Source organism: Trachurus trachurus (genome assembly GCF_905171665.1).
Source record: "Trachurus trachurus genome assembly, chromosome: 1".
In the NCBI taxonomy this organism is placed as follows: Eukaryota; Metazoa; Chordata; class Actinopteri; order Carangiformes; family Carangidae; genus Trachurus; species Trachurus trachurus.
This window is the reverse complement of record NC_139891.1, coordinates 15,318,361-15,338,358: the sequence shown is the minus strand read 5'-3', so window position 1 is coordinate 15,338,358 and position 19,998 is coordinate 15,318,361. Positions and strand designations below refer to the sequence as shown.

Below are 19,998 nucleotides of genomic sequence, written 5' to 3'. Positions count from 1 at the left end.
TAAAATTATTAACATTTCCTCATTTTGAAGTATTCCTGGTTATTTGAAACAAATAAGCAACTACAAAAGGCAAACAAATAGTTTTTAGTTGTTATACTTTTAGACTGATGGCATTAAATTAATTTTACTGTGTATAATAAGTCTAAAGTTTTTAAAACTTTGAAATCTTGAAAAGGAGCTTATACTAAATTATTACTTTTATGACTATTATGAAATTGGAAATGTAAAATTGATATACAATTGACATTGAGGATCTTTTGTATGACACAGGAGGCCCGTGACTTGAGTTTCCTTTGTTTAACAACTGCCTGGGCTCAAAAAGCCACAGGTAAGTCAGGTGAGTCATCGTATGCCCCTGACTTACTTAACCCTGACAACTCAACCACAGCCAGTGGTTTTAAAACAACCGCTCTTGTGATCTTTCTGTCAGGAGGACAAAGGTCAGACCTAAAATAAAACACAAACACAAACACACTCACTCTGCTAATGGAGAAGGTGGCCCCAGGCTGTCCGGAGCACACGCCCATGAAGCAGAAGCGCAGTTGCCAGTAGAACCAATGTTCACAGATGAAGGTGATTAATGACAGAATCATGGCAGCCCCAAGCATGTAGAAGACCCCCGCCATGTTGTCCACGTCCAGCTGGCTGCTCATCACCTCGTTTTTCTCATTGTGGCAGATGCCTGTCAGCCACAGGGCCTCGAACTCCTCCATGTCACCTGGAGGAAGGAGACACACATGGACCCAGGTTACTGTATCGATGTGTTTGTTGATGCTGCTGTTTGTGTCCTGCACACTTGGATGGGTTTGCCCGTAGGTGTCTGACCATGTAAAGTGTGAGTACAAAAAGAGAGGACACATTTTTGGGATGGGGAGTTGATGCCAAAAACAGCTCAGGTCTAATGTACGTGTAACAAATGTCATGCTGAATTATTTTGACTTGATTCTCCCCCAAGGATGATCCTCATTAAGGATTGCTTATGCAAGGAAAAACCTTTTTTTTGTTGTGGGAAATAAAACAACTGCCTGCTGGGACTTGACATTCCTCAGGGAGGAAGTGCACATGATCATGTGACGAGTGTTTCCGCTCTAACATGTGTCCCCCTCCCTGTGAGGCGTTGCTTAGGGGGGAGGACACGTCCAGAGAGATTTGTTTGATATGTCCCAATGGTCCTTTTTTGTGTGTGCATATCTATGTGAGATCAAGGGGGTATACATTTTCCTAATGCTTGCATAACACTTCTGTATGGATGTTTGAGCAGACAATGGTTTCTGTTTTATTCCAACAGCTATTAACAAGTTTTCACTTGGACTTTCTTACCTATACAAACAAACATGAATGAAAGAAAAGACAGTCTCACAGCATGATGAGCGTTTGACAGCTGTTATCATACTGATGGGCACCAAACAGGAAGCACTTAAGGCACAAAAACATATATTCTGGAATCAAGACTGAGGTGTCTTCCATGTATTTGGTTTAGGAAAGAAATAGTTAAACATTTTGTGAACTACAGTCTTCTTTAAAAGAGAAGACCGATACCACTCTCACGTCTCAGAGTCTCAAAATTAGTTGATGATTATTTTAGTTTAGTATAAAGACTGAAAGATGGCAACAATAAGTCTGGATCTCTCCAACGTTAAAAAATAAATTACTCCTTCATTTAAATCATACCAAAATAGAAAAGCATAACCAACACGAGTTAGACTATTTCTTGACAAACACTTCTTAAGCTCAGTCCTTCTATGCAGTGTCTTTGGTGGTCACATTGGTTTTCACTGAGCAAAGGCCAAGGAAATGGAAAGGTCTTTCGATTGGTTCAGTGGGGCCACACTGGCCAAAATCACAGTGACAATTTGAGTTCAGCATGCCACTTTTTTTTTTTTTTTTTTTTTTTACAAAGAAGTAGTTAGAGGATGTAAAACCATAACTTGTTTCATTTACACTATGGATCCATGTTTGCAGTCTGAGCTAAACACTTGCAGTCACCAGGTCCCGTCTCAATGTAATGACATAAGAATGACAGAATTTTCCAAAAATGCTGAACCATTCCTTTCAGAATAAAATGTCAAGTTTTAACGATAGCTGCATTTCAAAGGACGGAAAGAAAAGTGCCTGTCTCATGGAGTCATTGTTCATGTAATTAGCAACACCTGTGCTTTTGAGTACTATGACAAGGCTTTGAATTCTATGACAAGTCAAAGCATCTGCTGTTTAAAAACAACAACAAAAAAGATCAGATCAAAGATCAGCTCCAGGGAGCCTGAGAATCTCACATCTTCAAAGCCAAGGATGGGACCAGCAGATTGATTCTCATTTAAAACTGGTTCCATGCCCAGTTCCCGACTCTTCTGACAGTATCGATTCTCTCCTCAGTCTGGAGATTTAAATGACAGCAACGTAAGGCAAAGATGTATATGCTCTCCTGAATGCACACTATCAACATCACTGTTAAATGTGCATGTGCTTTCTTTTGACCCAGTGAAGTCAATCAAAGTTTAAGGGGTTGATTAAGAATGAGATCAATACAGAAAATCTATAGTGGAATTGAAATCAATATTATTATAACTAATCTCTGCTTTCCATTACTTCCTCCATTCATAACCAACCCGCTCTATCAAAGGCCACTGTGTGTCAATGTGCTTCACAATTTATGACATGAAATGACATGAGGTGAGTGATGAGGAGCAGATACTGCCAGTGGATTCATCATTCCATTTTTCATGTAACTTTTCATTAGACACAAAATGCTGTGCCGCTAAAACCATGGCTGGTAACATTTTAACATCTTTTATTTCATTTCCATGTCTCACATACATCGGTGACATCCCCTGTTGTACACAAAATACTATAAGATATTGTTAATTATGTAGTTGGTATAGTAATTGTTGCTCAAGTCAGTTGTATTTATACAAAACTGAATTTTCTGATGGCAAAAATAGATCTTATCACACTCATTACTAGTCAGCTAACAACATGCAGTATTTTTGCAATTGTATTTTTATTGCAGTGACAATAAAGAGATCTTATCTATATAGTATATGCTTGTGAAACTTTTTGCAGGGATGTTTAAGCTGCCCTCAATCTTTCTAATAAAATGACCTAAAAGGTGAATCTTACTCAACAAACCTGATATACATAAATAACTGTAGCAATCATAGCTTTCATACAGAAGTCATCAGCTGGCAGCGTTTTCACTGGTTGCTCTAACATGTGACCAAGGGAAAGTTTGGCTCTTTTAGTTAAAGGGGAACTCCACCTCTGCTACACACCGAAGTTGATTTACAAATGTTGAGGAATCAAGAATAAAGAAGTAGAATAAAACCTTTTGTGGCTCTAGAAGGAGCTGCATGAAGTCTGATAAACTGCGTCATATGATGCCACTTGCTGCAGCACCAGGTCGACTCTGAAGACGACAAGTTTGAAAAATGAAGAAAAAATCTGGAGGTGTAAAGTTAGAAAGAAGTGAGCTTACCAGACCTGTCGCCCGCTCCTCATCTCTGCTTGAGGCTGGCGGCAGCTAGCTAGCATAACACGCCTCAAATTTCCACCTGACTTCCAACTGTCAGCAGTGGAGTTGCATTGTGGGTAATGTAGGTGCCATATTTTGATAAGGAAGAAAAATGCTTGGGATAAAAATGACTCTATCTAACAGGAATGCAATGCTACAGCACATCTGTGGAATATTGTTCCAGTGTTAGTAGATGCAGTTCAGGTCAAAAGACAAAACATTTCATCACCAACCTGAGCTGTTGTATTTAAGGATGGAAACTGACACATCATAAAGCATTGCAGCTGATTTTCATGACAAAAAAACAGGCCAATCATGTGTCACCAACTCAGTTTTCTTTATGATCCCTTGTAATAATAATAGTAATAATAATAATTATGATGATTATGATAATATTAATATTCCATTGTGGTGGTTAGTCAACACAGTCTGACTAGATCTTATAGCGAGAGTAGTCCAGTGTACACATTTGTCAGTCAGTGGTGGAAATGTTCATTGACAGTAATGGCTGTGTGGTGAAAGTAGTTGTGATTCAGTCATGGCAACAAAATGTGACAGACAGTTTGTTTTTAAAGCATATAGAATAGATACTTGTACAGGCTCCTGTAGTGCCATTTACCTCCAGGAAAACACGTACACATTACAGGCCTGTTTTGTTCGTAACAACTTTAAAAATGTTCTGAGTAAGCTTTGACTCTGCAAGTGACTCGCTGTCCTTGACTCTCTGACAGGTAGCGGGAATATGATGGTGCGCTGCCAAACATAAACGACTACAGGCAGTAGTTTGTAGCCAGGCCTTGATCAAAAGAAAAAAGGTGCCAAGTCTGAAAATGACCATGTGCCTAAACCAACTCAACTGGCCTGGTCCTCTGTGATACACAAGCCCTCATGCAGCACTGCACTCATCAATCTCTCAGAGTGATGTCAGACTCCCTGCTTGCTTCTTTTGGTCACCACCAAAGCACACACCAATGGCTGAGGTTTGAAACAAAACCCGACCTACAGATTGAGGGAGCTGCTCCGTGGCACACACAACATCCCTTGTTGCAGCCAGTGTCATCAGTGTTGCTTTCTACTTGCTGCACAATGGTGGGACACAGACCCAGAGACCAATCTCTCTCTTATATAAATGCTTATATCAAATAGAGCTGGTGTAGTCAGAGAGACTCTGACACCATATTGTTGAATTGACGAGCTGGTGTCACAGTGCTAAAGTAATCATTTTTACCAAGACAAATGTACTGGTCGTGACCACTCATGCACTGCTTGCACATCACTTATCAGCCAGTGTAGGTGGTAAAAGGGTTAAAATATTTATGTGCTTTTCTAAATCGTAGACTGAGCTTTGCAACTTTTATGTGTGCATCTCTTTTATGTGTGCATGGCTTACTGGCTGTCAGAAAAAACAACCTACAACTGTGCACTAATCTCAACCTGGAGGGGATTTTACTTTTAATATGTCAAAGAAATTTGGGACCAAAAGTCAAAACAAATTGACCCAGACTGTAAAAATGCAAAATTGTTTCATAGGAAACACTTCACTAACACCCTCAAATCCTCTGCAAAGTCACTGTAAAGTTTGAAAGACTTCTTTTGACGAGATGCCACAGTATCGACCAAGTAAGAACAAATCAAAACATACTCCAGGTTTCCCAGGCAGATTTATTAGTCCACTACCTGAGTCTGTCAGTCCATGGGTCCTGCTCCTGAAATCCATGTGACATGTGAAATATGTCAATCACACCAGTCCAACAATATGCAGAGACTTCAACATTTCAGCGCTCCACAGAGCTCATCCTCCCCCTCTTCAGCTAAGGTCAATGTTTTCGCTGTCTCCGCCCAAACAGCCTTTACATTGTGCTGCCAGAAGTTCCTGAGTTACCAACTTAACCAACTCCTTCCACACTCTGGCTTTTACTTCAACAAGAACAGCAGCTGCCTCTTTCCAGCTGCTGGTACAGTACCTTGCCTGGATCCACCAGTAGGTTGGTGAGTTATCACCATAACAAGCAGTAAGCTCCTTCAAAGTCACTTCAACAACTCCAACCATTACACTGATGAGTGATTCAAATCTAAAGGGACTTAAGTCATGTTTTCTTTAAACCGTGTGAAATTACAACGACGAGAGCAATCCCTATTTATATACTTGGTTGTCCATTAACATGGTTGTTACATTATACCTCCTCTGTGTGTTGTCCAGGCTCTATCTGTGGGATGTTCACTGCATGAGTATTAAATAAGGACAACAATTAATGTAATTTGATTTACCATCTCCAAAGAGCATGAGGATGGCAAGATCCACAGCTCTTTTCCAGCCTGAGTCCTTCTGAATGGCGATGCCGTAGCCAGTGGAGGCGAACACCTTCCCGCTCCCAATTGTGACCAGCTTACAGCCCTCGTCTCTGCCCGCCATGTAGTTCAGCACTGCAGCGTCGTAGATGAAGGCATCCAGTTTGCTGTGGGGCACAATGCAAGGAAAATGTTTCACAGAGTGCGATGGAGCCTGTGGTTACCACCCATCACCAATCACAGTGACTGTGAATGAATGTGCTCAAAACCACCCCCTCATTCCGATATTCACTATACCCATTTATTTATATACTACATACTTATGAATCACCATAATTTGTGTTGCTTAAGTGTAGTGTTCACGTCTTTCTTGGAAAGTTGCCTGAGAGGAACAATGTGATTTATTACTAATCTCTAGGTAATGATCATTCAATTTTTACAGAAAGCGTTTCCGAGACAGTTATATTAGTTGGTGTAGGTGGTTGTATTGAGTTGTAAGTACCGCTCCATTTAAACCAAACTAAATGCTCATTCATCATGCATTTACTATTGGAAACTGTATTCTGGAGTCACAAGGAATTATGTGCTTGCCTGTGCACATTTCTGCACATTCAGTGGACCTGCTGCGCATTGACTAACACTCAAGGATACGCTAGCTTAGCAGTTAATTGGAATTAATTAATTGGAAGTTTACCAATTGAATGCCTTTTCTATTTTAGCTGTAATTTATGACAAATTAAACTGCAATTCTCTTTTAAGGAAACTTACAAGGAAATTGTTAGAAATGTATGGACCCCCAAAAATAAAGCTTTACTACCATAGACAATAAAGTGCAACATGGGATCTTTTAAGAAAGGTTATTGTGCATCCACTTAGAATTCAGACATCCAGATAAAATGTCACAAAACAATAAACTTTATTCCTGGGTTTTCCGTGGCATAGTGTAGTTAAGATGGGGCGCCTTGCCCGAAACAAAGACAACCTCTGTTGACATCATGAATAAATAATTATGTTCTGTGAAATTAAACATTAATCTTTAAGAAAAAAGAGCAGCAGCACTATTTCACACACAGTTAATGCCATACTTTTAATAACATTGATCCACAAACAGAACTCTATGAAAACAAAAAAATGTTGTTTCCTACTCTTTCAACTACATCACTTGGCCTTCCCAAGCAGATGGAGCTGCTCAGTTATCATGGAAATGGTTTAGCTGTTTAAATTTCAGCCACGAGGTAAAACCTAAACCACTACCATGACAACCGAGGAAGGCTGCAAATCTGGTCAAAAGCTTCAGAAACAATGAGCAAGTTGGACTTTGCGTTGAATTTTGTTTGTGTCAGGTCCTGGGTGGTTCACCAGCTGAGCTCTAACTGAGCTTTTTTGAGGACACCCTTGTATCCTATACTATATGTCCTGAGTGAGTGCACAGATAAATTAACATGACAGTCTCTAGCTTGTTGACAAACCGCCATCAAATGGTGCCTCAGGGCTCCCCAGGCCTCTGTGGTCATTTAGCTCAAACTCTCACCAAACACCAGAGGTAGTCTTAAGTCTTCAGCAGAGGTTGAAGGAAACAGTGGGAGACAGGAGAGAGAGAGCGTAAAGAGGTAGGGAAGATATTAGATAGGCTCCTCGGCCAGAGAGACTGAATATTAGCTAGCTTTCACATCATCCACAGGCTCCGCTGCTATTCTGAGCACCAGAGGCAGGCAGATACACAGCTCCACCGGCTGCCCACCCACAATGCCCAGAATGCTCCCTCTTTCTCTGTCTCCCTCTCCTTAATCCTTCATCATCTTTCCTCTGTATTGCATCAGTACAGGACCTCACAGCTCCATATCACTGTCTCATTTCTCTCCACTGAGATCCTTTCAACTCCCTCCTTCCTTACAGCCCCATCTGTCTCTCCACCCTCCCCTCTATTTCTCTTCCTCACCCGTGCTTCAGACTGTACAGCGCTTCATCTACATTCTTCTGGTGGAAACTGGTCATGTAGGCATGCATGTCCCGGTAGTTGTTGCGGATGTTGCGCTCTGTACTCCCATTGGGCACCGTGCCGAACCGGAATGGCGGTGTGTATTCGTTCGGCTTCTGGAACTGTAGTGGGTTTTCCGGAAAAGAAACCACACAGAGAAAATGACAGAGGAGTGCTCATTAGCATGGAAAAGGCACTGAGCCACATCAAATAGCCTGCAATGCACCGCTGAGCAGGAGCTCAATGGACAGACAAGTGAATGTCGAACACATATTTAGACAAACGTGCACTGTACACCAGATCAAGTTCAAAATTAGGATCCACCATGCAGATCAGATGTGTAAAATGCTGAAACAACTAGTCTGTGGCTGCAATCAATCATCATTTTCATTACTGATTAATCAATTTAATTTCTCAATTGACTGATTTGTTATTTCTGTTTCAGAACTAGAATTACTGCCCAGCTGTATACCTCCAACAAGTCAAGTTGCTGCTTTCATGTCCGTCCAGACTTATATCTGTGATACAGTATATGCTGAGAAGACTTTTCAGCCCCCAGCACAGAAGATCTTTACTTAGTATCACCAATTCAGAACCCAACCAATTGTGAAATATGGTCACAATCTCCCCTCCCTCAGCTTCTGTTCCTCACTTACAGTATTGATCAATGGCCACAAAATAATTTTTGCAGAACATTGTGATGCCACAGTGAATGTGACCTTTGGTGTCAGCTTTGGGCTCTAAAATGTAAATGGTTCATCATTTTATCCTATTTGTTTTAAGTTTTGGCGTTACTGACTTATGAATTTTGGAGTTATCAAACATTTTAGACAATCCCTTATTGGTGTTCCTGAGATGTTGTATTAATAAGAATAGGACAGACAGACCGATAGAGTGAAAAGAGTGAAAAGAGTGAAACCACAAAAATGATAAATGTTCATCATTATGTCCAAACACCTCTGCTCTATGTAACGACACAAGACCGAAGACTTTCAGATTACACAGATAAACCATGAGAAGAGCCTGGAACTGGGTAATATTTAGCATTTTGGCCTTTGTGCTTGAAAAAGTACTTTCAATCTATTAATCAGTTATCAAAATATCAGCTGACTCATTCTCTGCTGTTCACCTTATTGATTAACAAATTATCTCAAAACTAAATTAGGGAATTAATTAAGCTGATTAGCATGGGGTACAAATCTTATTAAAAAGCTATTTAAAGATCATAGTCAACCCACTACAATACTGACAATTATTTGGTAATTTAAGAAGTGAATAATTTAGCAAAAAAGTCTGGTTCCACCTTCTCAAATGTCGTGACAAAGGTTTCCTGTGCATTGGCTCTGCTATGGCTGGTAGTTTATTACTTATTGAGAATAACTATTTATGATTATGCCACTTGCTAAATGTGTTTGTTTTCTTCCTGAAAATAAAAAATGTGGATTGTTAAAGCTGGACTGCAGGACATGAATGTCTGTTTCTTTCTAACTTTTGCCAAAAAATTCACAGGCTGCTGGTTAAGCCCCACAGCATTACTCTTCTGTATTACATAGTATATAAGAGATTTAAATCTACTGTCTTTGGCCTCTCTCTTGCTGTGCACTGGTATCAATGCATTAAACATCAATCAGTAAGCTGCAGAGGGTGCTTCTGCTGTCGATATGTACAGAGTAAACATACCCAGAGGCACAATGAAGCACGGGACAATCAGCTACACCATTTCTTGGATGGTTATCCCATGCTCGCGTTTTAACACTGTACAACAACCTGAAGCTTCCTAGATCAAATACGTGAGGATGAAGCTTCAGCATGTTGTGATGTGTTGCTCAGTGCTCACAGATAAAAGTTACCTGGTACTTGTGTTGAGCCCCCAGATACATTTATAATGTACATATGGACAAACCGAACCATAGTGATGGAGGAAAAGTTTCTGATGCTACAGATACAATAAAAAAAAAAATAAAAAAAAGTCAGCATTCAGAGGAAGGTTTACAGTGTAAAAAAAAAGAAAGTAATCATACTCAAGGTTTTGGTATGGATTTTCCTTATTTTCTCGGAGCTGTGGAAATGTCTCTGTATTTAACTATGTTTGTGTAATTAATCACAGGGATGTCAGGTAAAAGGTTTGGGACCCACTAAACTAAACAATCAATGGATTAATCAAAAGAGAAGTAGCTTTTCTGTTTTAATAACTCTGGTCTTGTTACATAGGTTGTGGACTGTGGCTGTAAAATAACATCTACCCTGTGTAAATAAAGGTTACATAAAATGAAGCAATCAGACATGAAAATGATCATTAGTTGCAGCCCTAAATCATGAACCCCATGAACTCCTTTATAAACTGACACCGTGCACTTTCAGACACCTGCACCTTCACCCCACATTGCATTGAATTCACACCTTTTTGTCTGACAGGCCCGACACCTGGTCGACATACTCCTCCTGGATCATGAAGGCAGCCAGGTTGGCAGTGTAGGAGGCCAGGAAGATGACAGCGAAGAAGGCCCACACCGACACCATGATCTTACTGGTGGTACCTTTGGGATTCTGCACGGGGACAGAGTTGTTGAAAACCAGACCCCAGAGCAGCCAGATGGCCTTACCGATAGTGAAGGAGGGACCTCCAGGCTCTGGGAGACAGAGTGACAGAAAAGGAAGAAGAGAGTGAAAGGAGGGTTGGAGAGAAAGATGAAAGAAGAAAGAAGATGCAAAAAAAAAAAAAAAAAAATCAGTTTCACATATCATAGAAACTACTTCACTCTATATGCATTTACTCATCACTGCTGTTGTGGGAGGGAGTTGATGGATGGCAGCGACAAAGACTAGATTTATTCCCATCCTTTAGTTTGTCAGTGATCGCAGGGTGAGCTGTACGGTCCACATCCACTCTTCGAGCCGCCGCCGTGACAACCCACTGTTACAGACCAACTCTGTTCCACCTACTTCTATGGCAGTATGACAAGCTACCTACTGTAGCTGCGTGGCATCAGAGATGGGGAGAAAGAGAGGTGGGGTGGTGGTGGTAGATGGGCACACAGCAGGCTACAATTATGCTACAGCTGGAGCAGCGGTATAGGACAACAACCTTACATAACATAGCGATTAAACCACACACGCTGTTGCGGTGACAGAAGACATTCAGAAAACAGTGCTGTGTGAAAAATAACTCCAAACCAAACACTATTACTCCCTCCCCCCTCTGGCCCTTGATGAAAAGGCTGCAAGCAGCAATGTAACACTTTCTGATTTTATCTTGAGTGGCTGCCGTTGTATCAGGCTAATGCAATCCTGAGAGTCCAACAGAGCTCGGTGTATAAAACATAGAAAGAAAAAAAAAAGAGATTGAATCTGAACCATTGCTTTTGATGGGCAAATTGATTTCAACAGCCGGCTGGAACCGTATATATTTGATTCAAGAGGGTAGTCTCGCTCCATACTGTCAAAGATCGTTAAATCTCACACATATTCTCAATGTATGGTAATAGATCTACTAAAGTTGACTCATCAGTTTTACAAGCTTGTGTAATATTGGAGGATGTCAAAATAAAAAATAAAAAAAGGACACTGTGAGAGAAGATTATATAAGTCTTTGTTCACACCTTGATCCTTGATGCTACAAAGACTTAAGATCACGTATTTGTTCCTTGTCAATTATCCTTTTCATTAGTAAAAGAGCTTAAGTGACGATAGATGTAGATAAGTACTCCAAGACATCGAGCAGTCCTAGAGCCCCACTTGGACTCATTCAGAAGGGATTGTCAATGTTATTTAGCACATGGAGGGCGCTCTCTGAATGGTGCATTCAAGGTAACAAAACATGCCAACTAGGCATTCATTTTTAGCACACACGATTACCTGCAAATAAACCTCATAGTCATCGTTTTGCAGCAATTGATTCACTGGAACATGGGCTTGTGTGTGTGTAAGTGTGTGTGTGAGTGTGTGTGTGTGTGTGTGTGTTTGTAGATGTGTGTGTCCTCTCACCTCGTCCGTCTGCCAGACAGCGGTTGTAACCCACCGGGCTGAAGTACTCAAACACAAACACGGCCACGGCTGACACCAACAGCAACATCACAAACATCATCACCCAGACATCAGCACTGAAGGGCTCTGAAACACAGAGAGATGGGGGGGGGGGGGGTAGGAAAAGAGGGTGCAGTGGGGAGCAGAGGAAGCGGAAAAAAGGAGGGATGGTTGTGGGGATACAGAGAGAGGAAGTTCATTAAACCAAATTAAACAAAATTTTTCCAATTCACCCCCCGGAATCAACATGATTATTTGTACTCAGACATCATGGACCGTGTGCTCTTGTTACAAATTGCAGGATTTCATCTGAGCTTGTGTGAACGCTAACAAGCACTTGTCAGGAGAGAGGCCGCGTGAGGAAGGTAGGAAGGTGTGAATGGACATATGTACTCACTGAAATGGACACTTTTTCCTCAGCTTGCTCTGCATCCTGCTTGGCAATTTTCACACAGTGCAGTTGCAGTGACAAACAGCAGTGTGACCGTACTGTTTTTATTCTTTTTGCCGTACTGCTTTTATTGTTTCTGCCATGCCCAACGTCCAGCATTGAGATTTAGATTTTATATCACCGATGGCTCCACGAAGGACTGCCAAAAGGGTGTGTTATAATCACAACAATCTCTGCAGCTCTTTACAAGTAACTATCATCAAAACCAGAGCCCGATGAGAAACCACGTTAATCAATAACTCCATGAAATTTTATTCCACAACAATTTTTGTGTGTGTGTGTGTTTGAGAGAGAGATGTGTTTGAAAGCTCCAGAGTTGCTACTAAACAGACCTCTCAGAGACATTGTTTTGTGAACAATTACTCATAACTAATAATGAAAAGATAATTTCCTTGATTAACAGTTTGTTCTAGAAAAGTCAAAAAAGTGTGTAAATATCCATCATGAGAGAAAAAGATATTTGATCAGAAATGTCGCTTATGACTTCTCTGTCAGTTACCTGATGAAACTTAATCTGTGGAACTGAACTTTATGTTTTGAGTTGTTGAGTGCAAAACTAATTTGAACCTCTTTTGATATTCTGCTATTCCTCCACAATGCGAGCGTGCTTTTGTGCATGTGAGTGGTCTCGATTGTGTGCTGTGCATCTGCCAGAAGCACCAGGTGCGCATCTCCTCACCAAGAAAGGCAGAGGGGGAGACGGTGCCGTTGCTACGGGAGACCATGACACTGATCCCTGTTTCAATGAACGGCACAGAGAAGTCGATAACCTCCGACCTTTCCTCGTTGATGGTGAGCGAACCCACTGCCATGTGGGCATTCTTCAACACCACCTGTGGGTCAGCCACGGGTAGACAGAGACACACATGAGGGAAACAGTGGGTCAGTGGGCAATATGCAGCATTGCATAATCCTAGGACTGTGGTGAAAAACAGATTAGTGAAGGTGACGTGATGATGAAAGTAATTCTGTGCTATGCTGCAGGTCTTTATCAAGCCACTATCTCTGACACATGTTGAACAGGCTATTTTGGTAGAATAAAACAAGGATGATGATCTGGATCATTACTACGACTGGGTCAGTGTTTGACTCCTTATCACTCTGGTCTCCCATATAGGGAGCGTGTTCAGGTATATTTAGCCCTAAGTTTCTGGAGCCTCGGGTCATGAATAAAAATGGAGCACAAACGACCATGTTAATGAGGGATGTGTAAGCCACAGTGAACAGAAAACCTACACACTGTTCTTTCTCTTCATTTATCGCCCTTCTTTATGGAGGCCTCTCTCTCTCTTTCTCTCTTTCTTTTGTTCCCCCATTCAAATTAAACCATTAGCTACTTGCTTAAGCACTTAAGGATGTGGATTAATGCATCCACGCATGCATGCACTGCACATTTGCATAGTCTTGTCTATATAATGATGTACGTCTTTTTTTTAAAAATAGACAATCTACAATAGATTGAGCTAAAATACTGTACATTTACTGTAAATGTTACATGACCCTGCACATCCTCTCTCATCTGTGTTCTTAAGGTAATAATAAAGTCGCTCGTTCGATGTCGTAATCAATTAAGTTGGACATCACATTGATTTGTAAAGGCTGCCTCTTACTGGATTTCTAATGTGTAATGTGTGCAGGAGAGAAGTGGGTCTTTCCCTCAGGCTGCTTTCTCGCTCTCCCTCCCTCCCTCTCTCTCATTCTCTCTCCCATTTGCTCTCTCTTTCTCTCAATGTCTTTTTCTTTCTCCAGCTCTGATTAGGAGCCTCATCATCCTCCTCCCGAGGTTTTACGGAGCTGATCACAGCTCCCCCTCAGGCCAGGTTGTGGGGAACAAGAGCTTGATGGCGTGACAGAGAAACTAACAGAAAGAAAGAGACATTCAGACAATACAATTAGCCCTATCGTAAAAATAAATTCCTATGGGCACCAAAACACTTTCCACAGCTGTAGTGGCAATTCAATTAGATGGCGTAAGGTATTTACATTATTGTTTCATACATTTTTTGTAATCTAGAAATGCAATTTCTCTGTATCCTGTGTACATATTGTAAGCCATTAACAAAGTGTTTGCGAGTAAAACTTGGGAAAATAAGAGCAGCAAAAGTGATGAGTGAAGGAAAATATAATGAAAAAACAACAAATATGCACAACATGTAGGCTGAATGAATAAATAAAAAAAATGATTAAAAAGAAGAAGATTTAATGTATATTTGTTTTACTCTTTATCCTGCAGTAGCCTCCAAATTTGTATCTTTGTGCCATGTTCTCACAGGACATCTGGTGGATTTATGACCAAAGATGCACTGTGTTTGGTTTTAAATTACCACAGTTTAATCCTTTGGTTAATATTCCTTTAAGTTTGATTGCTGTGGCTCAATATTTCCTGAAACAGGGCAACAGTAAATGAGTGGTTTCGCTTAACTTCTGCAGGCTGCTGTAGAGAGATTTTTCAAATTGGTGCAATTCCTCCCTCAAGTTTCTCCTAGTGTAACAAATTCCCAAATGATTTCCACCAGGCCACTGTGAACGAATGTAACTTGGGAATTGAATCCTCACATAACCTGAGATGACACCTCTTCTCAGTCTACAATTCAAGAGATGTTAAATCCTGACACCTGAAGCAGCTTTACTGTCCATTTTTTAGCTGTCATTATAAATAGCGCTGCACATCCTCAAGGAGGCATGCTAAATGCACTAAGCGCTTAAGAAAATAGCTATGAGGTGGTAGGGACACTGTACACCGCCACTGACACACCACCGACAATGATGAGCTAAATGGTGTACTACACACTGGCCTTGATTCATGTCAAGAAACACACTCTGAATATCAATATTTCATTTGCAGTGTACTGCCTTACACACTTTAATGGTTCAGTTGAATGCTGAGGTCTCCAGTGACTTGTCAGATGTGAAATCTGTGATCAGCTCATCTGCCTGCAGGTTTGTATGAAATCAACCAAACTGTTATTGTCTATGTATTTTTAAGCCGTTTACAGCTGATGCTAAGCTGCTTCACACTGGTGCTGTGCTCGGTTTATAAAAACATCCACACAACATCCTCTTCAATACATCACACAAATCTCAATAAAACACATGCTCGCTAGAAAGCGGTGAAACAGTTACCATCAGGGCCAGTGCTTTATCTGTAACAGGTGCAGTGGAGTGATTGTGTGTGAAAGAGAGTTCCTCACCTCTCCGACCATGCCGTTCCACGTTCCATTCACTTTCTTGCCATGTTTGCCGTTGGTGACCAGGTAGAGGTCATATGTGAACTTGACCGCCTTGGCGATCTTCTTCAGGATGTCAATACAGAAACCCTTACAGCAGCGCTTGATGTAAATCCCTGAATCCCCTGTCTGGTTGCTGGTAGGTAGTGAGAGGAGGAGAAGCGGTCAAGGGGGCGCAAAAATGAGCTTCAGCAAATCAGGATCATTTTGACTTTGGTCTTTATATACTTGATTATTCAAAGCAGAGAGGACAAGAACAAAGATGTGCTCAGTTTGTAGACAGTGCAGGTTTTTGTTCCAACCAAAAACTCCACCAGGCTGATCGCCACCTATTAAAACACGTGAGACACCAGGAAGTGTTGCTGTCAGGTAAACCACCTGGAGAGTCAGATATGAGCAGGAAATGTCAACCAATAGACAATTGGTAGCCTAACACATGAACAGGTATGCTTTTGTTATTTGTCATGTATGACAGTTGGTTAGACAAAGCAAGACATCATCTGGGTTCCGGGCCATTACAATGTACAATACATGCATCCCCTGGCACAAAATCCAACATCTAAAATATAAAATGATCCATGTCACACTTCCTCACATGCATTAATGTGAAAATGGGATTTGCAGTGTAGAAAAGAGAAGGCCAGACTTTTGTCAGTCCCATGCAGACCTTAACACTGACACAAATTTATTCTAGCACAAGTAAACAGGGTTACATTTTGTCATCTCAATTATACATTAATTGGCGACTCCGAATAAGAATAATGCACAATGAGCGACACATTTTAACAAACTCTGAGTCATCAATCAGTGGGTTGTCTTGGCTCACAGCAGATACAGGTGCATAACAGCTGTGGGTAACAACACAATGGCAGCTTTGGCACAGTTAGGGTATGTTGCCAGTGCCAGACCAAGGACAAATGTGTTTGTTTTAGTGTGTTTTGTATTCACACAAGGGTGTGTCAACCTACATTTATGGACAATTGTGGGATTATTGATTGATTGATTGATTGATTATTGATTGTATAAATTCAGCTCCTGCAAGTGAACAACCTTCATGATTACTGAGATAAAATGCGCTGGAGAACATGGAATAATGTGAACACAGCGGTTTATCTATCTGGCACAAAGGCTGTGTCCACATACTTCTGCTTTCGTGCATACAAGGACAAATCTGCACAGCTCTCTGTGTCTGGCTCGTGGAGTATTATTTGGTCAGAGAGAAATTCTGCATATTCTCTGTGGCATATTGCTGCCTTTTCCTGAAATACTGCATGTGAGAATGTCTGTGAAGGAAGAGATAGAAAGACAGACGGACAGAAGGAGGGAAAAAGAGAGAAGAGAAAGAGAAAGAGCAGGGTGAAAGATCAGTCAATAAAAAAACCACTGAGCCAGAAGATGTAGGACGCCCTCAGGAGATTTCAGGTAGGCCAGTGATAGAAAAGGAGGCCAATAAAGAAAATTCATTATCACACACCAAGGAGAAGTGGGTAGCAAGAGGGTCAGGGTGAAGAGGCAGGGGAAAGATGAAAACAGTGACAGAAACCAAGACAATGATCTAGTTAGCAGAGTGCAGTCGAGGTAATCACAGGACACTGAGAAATTGTGAGAGGACCAAATAGGTTGTTTCAAACTCCAGAGAAGAAAAAAAAACAGGAATGGGAAGATCAAGAAATACCGAACAAAACATTCAAAGAAGAAAGAAAAAAGGACAGTGCAAGGAAAACGCACAACTACCTTTATTTTAGCATGTAGGCTACAGATCTTCTTCAGGACTGGACTTCAGTCCTGAGGAATATCTGTAAAGATCTGAATATTGACTACACAACTCCATTCTCATTACATTTTTGGGAGCATTTACCAGTGTGTGAACACTTTTTCCTTTTTTTTTATTATAGAATTGATCCATGTGTGTACATCCTGCGTTTGCATAATATTCTGCTACACCACAAAAGCAGCTGTTGGTGTTCAATGCATTTTTCTACCTATGAGTAAGATGTCATAAATTACTTTAGATCTGAGCAGGTTATATGCTGCACCAGAAAAGTTCTAAATAATTAATATTGCAGTATCGATGTATAAATCAATATGTTCCACACTTGAGAAAATGTGTTCTATTTTAAGGCCTTACCGCACCAATATAATTCCTGGATTGAAGCAGTAGAAACAATATTAAAATCTAAAAAAGCTGGGGCGTCGAGTGGCGCAGTAGGTTGAGCAGGCGCCCAATGTGTAGAGGCTGCAGTCCTCGCTGCAAGCAGCCCCAGGTTCAAATTCCACATCGGGCAGCCCTTTCCTGCGTGTCATTCCCCCTCTCTCTCAACTACACTATCTAATAAAGGCATGCAAAAGCCAAATTTTTTTTTTTTTTAAATAAAAAATAAAAAATAAAAAAAAAAGAAAAAGAAAAAGAAAAAGCTGATTTGTAGAAGTTTAAATCTTTACCTGAGTTTGAGTTGTTTGCGACACGGCACAGTGTTCCTCATGCAGGTCCCACTGAGCGGGTCCACGTCCTCTACAATGACAAACGGTGCCTCCTCCAGAGTCACGATGGACAGGTGGTCCTCCCGCTCCTCTGCTCCAGAGTACAGCTCAAAGCGAGGCCACACATGGTACCTCATTGTCAAAGAGCCTCTTTCCCACTTGCCAACCTGCACGAGTGAGTGGGAGGAGGGCCGTGAGTTACACAGGCTACTGTAACAGGCACTTCCAGTGGCAGGGAGACACTCCAAATGAAAAAGTGACAGATTGATCACAGAGGGCAAAAAATACAAACCATGTAAAGGGTTTAGATTGAGGAGATGCTAGTAGAAGAGAAAATATTTACCCTATCCCACTGTCTGTCCGTGCCGAGAAGAATGATGACCAACTTGGGGAACATCTGGTGACCCTCTTCACTGAATGACAGGTTTCGGCCCTCAAATGTGACATTCATGAGGTACCTGACAACGAGAAATTATTTTTGAGTTACAAATACCAACATGTCTGTTGTTCTGAAAACAAAATGGGCAGCATTTTGACATTGAACATTAGTTCTTACACATGATTCAGGCTGAATGAAGTACAATGGATGTAAATAACTGAAATCCCCAATTCCCAAGAAATTTTAAACTGTGGTGAAAATGTTGAATATTTCAAGTGAACAAGTTACACAATGATGAATTCAACATATTGTATATTTAAGGTGATTTTCAGGCCACTTGGCAGTGCAACACGCTGTGACATAAGAAGACATTGTGTCAAATAAGTGTTCATTTAGAGTCATCTTACTAGAGATCTGGTGACTGTAATTCCAAGATTCACTCTCCTTTAGCTCTGGATTTGGTCTCTACCAACTCCTGAGAGAAATATCTGGCTCTGTAACTGCTACATGCTTCACTACTTTCGCTGGCTAGTTGCTGTCTGTCTCATAGTATATAATAAAGAGCAGATCTGCAGCAGCCAAAACTATAAAGTTGCGGCCTTCAGCCAAAACAATGAGCTGAAAGGTAATAAAACGCCTTGAGGAGCTGAGAAGAACTGCAGAGTCTTGTGATGTTTGTCTGTGCGAGTCCATCATGGCAACACCTTTAACATCACACATAATCACTTTCTTCCGTTTTTTAGCTATTGATTAATGCAGCTGCTAAGGCTACAACACAAGAGTTACAGGTGTACCCATACAGTATCGCTATCGCTGCTGATGTGTGGCATACGCACTCTTTGGTGGTGGAAGAAATACATTAAAAAAATGACTTTCCTTTCTGAATATTCTCAAATGTTTGGAACATTGAAAGCCAAAACATTTCAATCACAAATCGTTCTCTGCTAGTGCTGATAATGACTCAGTGCTGTCAAATATTAAGTTCAAACACTTGGCAGTGTAGTAATAGTGATGTCCTTTTCTCAAATGTGTTGGTATATTCATGTGACACCCACAGGTTTTACATTACCCTTTTGAACACGTTTGCCTTGTTGATTCTCAAACACTCTCTTAGTTACTATTCTACCATGTACTATTTTGCATTCTATTATATGGCTATATTATATAGGTTTGTTATTTATACCTGGTGGTGTTATATAACTATATACTAGTATATAACTATATATATATACATAATACATACAGGTGCATCTCAATAAATTAGAATATCATGGAAAAGTTCATTTATTTCAATAGTTCAATTCAAAAAGTGAAACCAATACATGATATAGATCCATTACACACACGAACCAGAATATTCCATGTCTTTATTTTGTTTAATTGTAATGATTATGACTTTCATTTAATGAAAACCCAAAATTCAGTATCTCAAAAAATTTGAATATTTCATCAGACCAATTAAAAAAATGATTATTAATACAGTAAGCCATAATAATTACAATTAAATTATTGACATGCACCTGTATATAACTGTACTAATACTAAAAATACACATATATACATATATATATATGGCAATGATGACTCAGTTTGATACGTGGTAGAATATATGGCACCCGACATACTCAGAAATATAAAGCAGGAATAGAGGGACACTGTGTA

The 19,998-nt window shown here is 40.5% G+C and overlaps 1 protein-coding gene across 1 annotated transcript in view; it reads right to left on the bottom strand.

Moving 5' to 3' along the window:
* grin2bb (glutamate receptor, ionotropic, N-methyl D-aspartate 2B-b) overlaps positions 1-19,998 on the bottom strand; it is a gene marked incomplete at its 3' end in the record, with an annotated part of 76,808 nt that overhangs the window by 5,551 nt on the left and 51,259 nt on the right. The window contains exons 5-13 of the mRNA XM_083980249.1: positions 18,301-18,415; positions 17,919-18,124; positions 15,441-15,612; positions 12,929-13,082; positions 11,760-11,885; positions 10,176-10,405; positions 7,737-7,897; positions 5,777-5,964; positions 480-718 (exon numbers count right to left, since the gene is read on the bottom strand). Of these exons, the coding sequence (XP_083836375.1) occupies positions 480-718; positions 5,777-5,964; positions 7,737-7,897; positions 10,176-10,405; positions 11,760-11,885; positions 12,929-13,082; positions 15,441-15,612; positions 17,919-18,124; positions 18,301-18,415 (1,591 nt within the window). The remainder of the gene's footprint in view (positions 1-479; positions 719-5,776; positions 5,965-7,736; positions 7,898-10,175; positions 10,406-11,759; positions 11,886-12,928; positions 13,083-15,440; positions 15,613-17,918; positions 18,125-18,300; positions 18,416-19,998) is intronic.